The 8,740-nt window shown below is 39.6% G+C and overlaps 1 protein-coding gene across 1 annotated transcript in view; it reads left to right on the top strand.

Annotated features, from left to right (window-relative positions):
* The first annotated feature begins 688 nt into the window (after window positions 1-688).
* Window positions 689-8,740, top strand: part of MRPS9 (mitochondrial ribosomal protein S9) — a 46,723-nt gene continuing 38,671 nt past the window's right edge. Inside the window, exons 1-2 of the mRNA XM_029231798.1 lie at window positions 689-833; window positions 4,374-4,553. Of these exons, the coding sequence (XP_029087631.1) occupies window positions 699-833; window positions 4,374-4,553 (315 nt within the window). The 5' untranslated portion in view covers window positions 689-698. The remainder of the gene's footprint in view (window positions 834-4,373; window positions 4,554-8,740) is intronic.

The following is an 8,740-nucleotide window of genomic DNA, read 5'->3' as shown; positions in this document are numbered from 1 at the left end:
TAAAAAAGCCCCAGAAGGCAAGCCATGCTCATCTATATTCATACCCATTTATTTAGCTCTGATTGAGTTTCCAGGGAGGTTTAGTACTAACAGTAAGGGGGTGACAAGCAAAGACAAGTGTCTGTCCTCGCAGGTTTAAGGGTTAGCCTGCGCTTCATACACTTAGGAAACAACCAGTTTCCGGAGGAGGGTGGAGACACTGGACCCCGATCCACGTGGGAAGGGAGGAGGAGGTAAAACCCATGCCAGGAAGGGGTCTGCTGGGAGCAGAAGCACGGAGCTCGGTCCTACCGAGCGGAGAGAGGAGCTGGGTGATGATGGAGCGTGAAGACAGGGCTAAGCAGGGGAGCCGGCGCTAGGGCAGGCTGGACGTGGGGCGGAAGGGCTGGCGAGACAGCCACGTGGCAGTCGTTCCAAGGAGACTCGGGGAGCGACCGACTACAAGACGCGCAGAAGATGCGCGATGCCAGGATGCAGACCCACTACCTTTCGCACGGTCAACACCTGCCCCGGGCCGGGGTCGGACACGCCCCTCGGGCTCCCGCACCCAATCAGCGACGAGCCGCCTCTGGCCGCGGGACACGCCCCCCGCTCCAGTGCCTCTTCCCGGCAGCCTCGAGAACACGGAGCCCATCAGCCCCTGCGCAGTCCGCAAGCCCCGCCTTTTCGTCCTACTGCCAGCGCCTCCCGCAGCCAACATGGCGGCTCTACGTGTGTCCTGCGGCGCAGCTGCTTCGTACCGGCTCTTTCTTGGGGGTAGGGTTAGCTTTGCTCGGGGACAGGGCCTCTGGAAAGCCGCGGCTGCTAAGCTGCAGAGAAGTCCCGGATGCCAGGTAAGGCCTGAGAGAGGTGGGAGTGCTGGCCCCTGGAGCACGCGGATGTGGAACCGGCTCCGTCGCGGTCCTCTGGCGTCTCCACGCCCTCAGACGGGGCCCTGGGGTCTTAGGTGCTCAGCGGCGGTCTGAGGTAGAGAGAGGAGTGGGATTGCCTTCTGGTGCCCACCCTGGACGTTGTTGCTGGTTTTCTCAGGGTGCAGTGAGGGGTAAGTTATCTGAGACGGAACTAGAGCGACCCCTGCCTTGACCCGCCGCCCGGGTGGGTGATGGGTCCCGCCCTGCCCGCGAGCCCCGCGGTCCAGAGGGCGGAGGTGGATGAGAACTGGACCCCTGCAGAGACCCGAAGACTTAATGCAGAAAGTCGCACAGTGGAGAGGAGAGAGAGTGACAGTTTTAAAGTGTCTTGCATCTGTGCAGTTTTCGTTTTCTTAATTTTCCCGGTACTTTGTCTCTGAGAGATGGAGATCACAACTTCTAAATTAAATTTAATCCTGAGGGCAGTGGGAAGCCAGGATTCTAGCTTCACAGCTGATTGGATGATGATGCGATTTACTGACATGGGATCTGAGTAGGAGGAACGAGATTTGAGAGGGAAGGAAACGAGCTTAGTTTTGGATATAATTGTGTTTATTAAATAGTTATATTTGGGATGTCCAAGTGTAGATTTCCAGTAAACCCATAGATAAGCAAGTTAAAGAAGAAAGCTGATTTACAAGTCCTCTGTTACCTTGTAGATGGTAATTGAGGTCTTGGAAATGAATTAGATCATCTAGGGGAGGTTGTAGTGAATGAGGAATAAGCAGAGGGATCGGACCCTGAAGGACAAACAGCAGAGGAAGAAGAGCCACCCAAGAGATTGAGGATGACCTGCCAAAGAAGTAGGGGAAAACCCAGGCAGTGTGGAGGCATAGAAAACAGGAGAGTGTTCCAAGGAGGGAGAGTGACTGACAGTACCAAACACTGTAAAGAAGTCAAGTACTGTGATCAAAAACTGTTGAAAAAGGAGTGCCACCTTTTTTAAAAATCTTCTTTCTTTTATGTTTTAACTCAGATCAACCAGTCCATCCATCCATTTATCCATCAAACATTTGTTTTTATTATTTTTTAGCTGGAAAATAGGTTGGAAGTTTTTATTTTTCTCATGCATCTCTTTTGAGTGTATCCTTTCTGTATATGCATAATTTCCTATAAAAGGGACTGTAGCATACAGAATGTTCTTATTGTTGACACAAAGTGGGGGAGGTGGCAGAGAGTTGTTAACTTCTGCTCCATCCCTGGAACTCCCAAACCTTTGAACGTATGTATCCTTCTGTGTCTTTCTCGATGTTCTTTTAATCATAGACATGCATTCATATGCATACTTTCAAAAGATGGATCCTGTTCTACTTTTTGCTTCTTTAACTTACATGTATAGCAGAAATCTCTCCAAGTCACCTATTACGTGTGTAACTGCTGTATAATATTCTTTGGTATGAATGTATCAAAGTTAATTTAACAGTTGATGGGCATTTGCTTTGTTTCCTTTTTCTTCCCACTAATAAAGTGTAAACATCCTGGTGTAATTCTTACTACATCAAATATCTTGTATCTGATGCTTTTATTTCTGTAGGAGAGAGTTCCAGTTGTGAGGTGATTGCTGTAAATGTCAGTAGACATTTAATAGATGTTTCCACATAGTTCTCCAGAAAGGCTGTAGCAATTCAGTCCATCGTTGATGTAAAAGCATGCCCTTCTTTCCACCTGCATTAGGTATTATTATTTTTTTCAGTAAGGTGGGTGAAAAATGATTTTCCTTTGTTACTTTAATTTCACCTCCCTGACCACTCCTGAAATAAATAAAGCTTTTCTTTTTTTCCACCCATATGGCAGACGTTTACTGAGCAGTTCACTTGAGCCAGGCACTGCGAAGTAAACAAATCATTGAAGTCAAACAATTACTAGACGGTGTCCACCCTTAGCACTCTCAAGGGATGGTCCTGAGATGCTGAATCCCCAAATTCCTGAATACCTCCACAGCACATGTGTTAGCACATGCAGTACAGCTTAGATACAACTGAAAGACTTAACTGACCCCATCAGACCCTTAATGGTTCCTTCTGTATGGCTAAAGACATTTATAAAGCTTTTTTCCTGGCCCAGAGCTTATCTGTCTTAAATATTAGCATTTCTTCACTTCCGTCTCCAGTACTAATCATTATATTTCTTTTAGGGGCCATGTTTCATAAAACAACAAAGTTTTTAATCACTTTATGAGTTGCTGAAACACTACACCTGTTTTTTGTTTAGTTTGGGTCATAACCCATTAGTTATGAAATCTCATAAGAGATTAAAGAAGGGAGTAGAGAGAATAGAATAATTATAATAATCAAAGTCCATCTTATACAGGGTATTTTTGCCTTTTGCTTATGTATATATGTGTGTGTGTGTCTGTCCTAGGGGGTGATATAAGCAGTAGCTATTACTGTGGGTCACAGTCAAAAATGTTTGCCACTGATGCAAAAGGAAAAAGAAACAAGTTCTGTTAAGCTGTGGCTCCTGGCTACGCAGTTGGGAAGCTCTCCAGGTTTTCTCCTGCATACCAGAATTGTGGCATACACGTTTCATGTTAATGGCTCAGTACAAGTGCAGATATCTGAGTGTCCCAAATTTGGGGTGGAGGAGGGAATATTACTTGGGAATGGCCAAATTTTTCTGGTTTTAAACCCGTGAATATCAAGGATCTACACACAGTGTACTGTGAGATTTACAAAGGTAAATATAGAAAAGCACAGAAGTGCAGTGCCTAATACAAATGAGTTGTGATGGGTAGAGTGGTGGGCAGCTTCTCAGAGGAGGTGTTGGGAGAGTCAGGAGTTATGTGAGAAAAGAGAGATATTCTGTTCTAGGAACATGTAATAGGTCCACAAGGGACAGGGATGTACAGAGTCAGTGGATTCTGGCAACAACAAATAATTGGTTATAGCAATTATAATTGGTATAATAATTGGTGAGAGAGCGGTGGGACAGGATTGGAAAGTGTATGGCTATGTGAAGATACTTGAATTTTTTTTTTTAAACTGTCACAAATGAAAGTAGTTTTGGCTTTATTATAAGCAGTTTGACAGTCATGGTGTGATACAAAGGTTACCCATGAATTCTTTTTTTTTTTTTTCATTCTTTGTAAGGGAGTGGCGTTTTACTCTTCATTCGTTGTGTGTCAAATATCACAGCAGCCGACATTGATCAGTCGGTATCAAATGTGGATGTTTGTAGCAGACACGGAGGTAGCATATCACTCACAGTTATTTTTTTATATTATTATTTGTAATGTGTTGAAATGCTAGTAGTTTCAACTTTGTAAGCAGAAGCTTTTAAAAGCAAGCTTTCTAGCAGGGAACAGTTGTCTTAACAAGCCTTTACCTTGTCTCCAGACTCCTGCCAATTGAGTACCGTAATAAAAAGAGAGTTATTTGAATGTCTTGTTTTATTTAGAGACAGTGGCCTGTAAGATCATTGTTTAATTTAAAATCTTTTCTTTCCATTTGTATTTTCTCCTAGATATTAAGGTTAAGACACACCACAGTTGTAACAACAAGGAAAAATGTTGCGGTCTTAAGACGTGAAACTTACACAGTGGATTTTATTAAAAAGCAGATTGAAGAATTCAACGTAGGAAAGAGACACTTGGCCAACATGATGGGAGAAGATCCAGAAACTTTTACCCAAGAGGATATTGATGTAAGTACAGTTACTCTGTTGGAAAAGTAATTGTTGTAGAGTTTTAAATACCGAAAGCTGTCAGACTGTCAGAATAAGGAAAAATGCCACTCTACTATTTTGCAAGTTGGAACTGTGGTTTCAGAGAGATGCTACTCTGTATTTGAAGCATTATAAAGTATAGTGAGGTTTAGATTTTAACCAGAAATGGATACTTTTCCTTGATTCCAGGTCACAGGAGCCACAATGAATGTTTATACACGACTTAGAAACATTTATCCTGTTATGTAGTCTTAAACTCAGCTTTCTTACAAAATGATAAAACAAATGGTAAGTTTATAGGAAAAATCCCATAAGTAAACCCAAGCCCAGAGTTTTTATCAACCTAACTATATATTTGAATTTTCAAAGTGAGGGCATGTTCTGAGTGATTTGAGAGTAGGGCTAAAATTCTGTTCCTGTTCCACCTAGTGCTAGTACTCTTACTTTGTTCTTCTTTTTCAAGGTCATTTTGTCCGTTCTCTGCCCTTTGAATTTCCATATGAATTTTAGAATGAGCTAGTCAGTTTCTTCAGCAAGCCAGCTAGGATTTTGATAGGGATTATGTTGAATCTCTAGATAAATTTTGGGAGTATTGCCATCTTAAGTCTTCTGATCTGTGATGATGGGATGTCTTTCTGTTTATTTAGATCTTCTTTAATTTCTTATTGTGATGTTTTCCAGTTTTCAGAGTTTGTTTAGCATTTCTTTTAAGTTTATTTCTGAACATTAATGGCTTTTTGAAGTTGTTCTATTGTAAATAGAATTGTTTTGTAGTTTTTTGGTGGATTTCTTAGGATTTTCTACATATAAAATGTTGCCACTGACAAATAGAAATAGTTTTAGTTCTTTCTTTCCAATCTGAATGCCTTTTATTTCTTTTTCTTGCCTAATTGCCCTGGCTAGGACCTCCAGCAAAGCTGAATAGAAATAGTGAGTGGACATTCTCACCTTGTTCCTGATCTTAGGGAAGAGCCTTCATCTTTCACCATTGGGAATGATGTTAGCTATGGGTTTTTATAGATGCTCTTTATCAGGTACTGGAGATTCCTTTCCATACCTAGTTTGCTGAGCATTATTATCATAAAGGGGTCTGGATATTGTCAACTTTTTTTTTTTTTTTGCTTTTACTGAGATGATATCTTTTATTGGTGTGGTATATCACATTACTTGATTTTTTTTTCGTTTTCTTTATCTACTTTATCTTTTTTTTCTTTATTTATTTACTAAATTAAAATAGGGATGACTATCTCCATGTTGTTCTTAGGACTAAGGAGACAAATACAAACCCCAAAAAAGTTTATGACATAACAAATCACAAAGTCAATCATAAAGGGCAAACTTGTTTTACCTGTAATTTGTTCTGGGAATCATGGAAGCAAATGAAGATTTTTGTGTTTTTGTTTTTTAACATTATTCAATGAAACATTACTTCTTAACAGCCAACCCCTTTTTTTTTTTTTTTGCGGTACGTGGGCCTCTCACCGTTGTGGCCTCTCCCGTTGCAGAGCACAGGCCCTGGACGCACATGCTTAGCGGCCATGGCTCATGGGTCTAGATCTTCCCGGACCGGGGCACAAACCCATGTCCCCTGCATCGGCAGGCGGACTCCCAACCACTGCGCCACCAGGGAAGCCCCAGCCAACCCTTTTAAACAAAGTGTTAGATGTCAGTTAAGACTCACAAGAATCAGAGATTTTAACTATATTTTAAAGGATATGGGTTATTTATTTATTATTTTTTGCATCAGTTGACTTAGATGTTAAACCAACCTTGTGTTCCTGGAACAAACCCCACTTTGTCAGGGTGGGTCATCTTTTTTATGTGTTTCTGGAATTGGTTTGCTAGTGTTTTGCTGAGGATTTTTGCATCTAATTAATACTTATCTGTATTTTTCTTTTCTTGTAACGTCTGTGATTTTGATATCAGGGTAATACTGGTCTCACAGAATGAGTTGGGAAATTCTCTTTTATTTTTGGAATTGTTCGTGAAGAATTGGTATTAACTCTTCTTTAAATATTTGGTTGAATTCATCAGTGAAGGCCTCTGGGCCTGGGATTTGTGTGTGTATTTCTGTTTTTGATTTTTGATAATTACTGTCTGCTTTTAAAAATGGTCCTCCCCTCTCTCCTTGTGATCTGTGTGTCCCTGAGTAACTGTTCTCAGGAAGAGGATCCCACTACCTAACTGACTTTACCACTAAGGCATTTTTGAGCATCTCTTCACTACCTTTTTAGGTGTACATGGAATATATTTAGCTCAGAGAGAGAAACAGAATCATTCAGTAGTTTTGTAAATCTATCTGAAGGGATGAGCATTTTCACGACATAAGTATTACACATGAATTATGTTGTTTAGAGTGGTGTGAGTTCATTGTTTGGCTGTTTAATCAGAATGCTAGTTTGAGATGTTAAATCCTCATGAAAATAGTTTTAATTTTTACAGAGTAGACATGACCTATAATTTAATTCAATTACCTAGTTAAAAGTCTAGGCTTGCTGTATAATTTTCACGTAGGTAAATTAAGTGCCACTGTATTCAGATTAAACCATTCGTTATTATATGAATTTTAGAAACTGGTTTTTCCTTGCTACTAACCAATTGCTAAAATAATGATTGCTGCAATCATCTGTGAAATGCATTTAGGCAAAAATATTGAAGATCTAAAACAGTTTTTTTCATATATTAAAATACTTAAAAATTTTTTTCGTTAAGGGGTTTAAAACAGACAGACATTGGTGTCTTCATCTAAAGGATCCTTTTTGTATTATTTAGAGAAATCTAAAAGATTCTGTCATTCAGTCAGGTAGAAACAATATTTTTAGTTGTGCTTCTTAAAATATTGAGTTGTTTCCAGAGAAGGTGTGTTTAACATCACACAGTAAATGTGAAGGGTGGCAGCTTTTCTGTAAAACTCTGTGTGTGTGTGTGTGTGTGTGTGTGTGTGTGTGTGTGTGTGTGTAGTGAAAGTAAGTTGATGTTATTTTGTGTCATTGTGCTAATAGAACATAATAAAAATCTTCCTTAGATTTAGACAATAAAGTAATGAAATCATGAATTGTTATGAAAAAAGTCCAATCACTTCTTTAAAATATGTAAAATGTTTTAAAATGAAGCTGGATTTCTTGTGATGAATATAGATGCAGAACATGTAGAACTTTGTGGTTAAATTAACATTCTTTTAAAAGATAAATTTGTTGTAGTTGAAGTGATGTTGTAGAAAGATGCAGAACCTGGCATTAGGAGAGTCCTTGCAGCATCACTAACTCGCATTGTAATGTCGGACCGGTCACAGCACGGTCACTAGGTTTCCTCATCTCTAAAATAATAATACCTGCTCGCCTACCTCAGAATATAACTAAGGAGCGCAAGATTAATGTGTTATGTTATTGTTCTTATGGCAGATTTTATTGTAATAAATAAAATCTACCATGACTTGAATCAGTCACTAGTTTTCTGATTGCCTTGGTCATACAAGTCTTCCATGAGACAGAATGTTGGGGAGGAGAATCTGCAGTCCTCTTGGAAACATTGATTTATCAGGAGCCACTTCAGCCAGAGTTTGTATTGTACTGTAGGGTGGTGTGTTGTCTCACCTCGCTCATGTCTGAAAGCCCTGTGGAAGTGTGATCCCTTTTCCTTGACGTGGGCCACTTGGTTCTGCTGTGCTCGACTTTCCTACAAATGATTGATGTGCTTCACTCAGTCTCACGTTTTATGTCAATTACCTCTTCTGGTATTTTATTAAATTAAGAGGACCTTCTTTGACATCTGAGTAGATGTAAAAGCAAAAGAGGACGATGCCAGCCACTGTTTCTAAAGCACTGAAAATATATGGGAATTTATCATTTTGTAGTTCCTGTTTTCATTTATTTATTTGAAACTATTATTTTTGTAACAGGTTTGGCTGTGTATATAACCTGAAAGAGAGACAGTATAGCTAAGTCCTATTTAACATTTCCATACTGACAGAATGCTTGGTTATTTCTAAAGATAAAAATAAATAATTTGATATCCAAAATCAGGAAAATATTTTAAGCTTCCAGATAATCTTCAGAAGAACATTATGGTTGCTATTACGTATTTAGATATCATGAATGCTTTTTATAATATGTTGACTTTTAATATATAAATTAAAACTAGGTATTGTAATTTGTCTCTTAATAATA

This window comes from Monodon monoceros, unplaced genomic scaffold (genome assembly GCF_005190385.1).
Source record: "Monodon monoceros isolate NGI ecotype Baffin Bay Population unplaced genomic scaffold, NGI_Narwhal_1 Super_Scaffold_19, whole genome shotgun sequence".
In the NCBI taxonomy this organism is placed as follows: domain Eukaryota; kingdom Metazoa; phylum Chordata; class Mammalia; order Artiodactyla; family Monodontidae; genus Monodon; species Monodon monoceros.
Note: the sequence above shows the minus strand (reverse complement) of the source record. Positions and strands in the feature narration are given on the sequence as shown.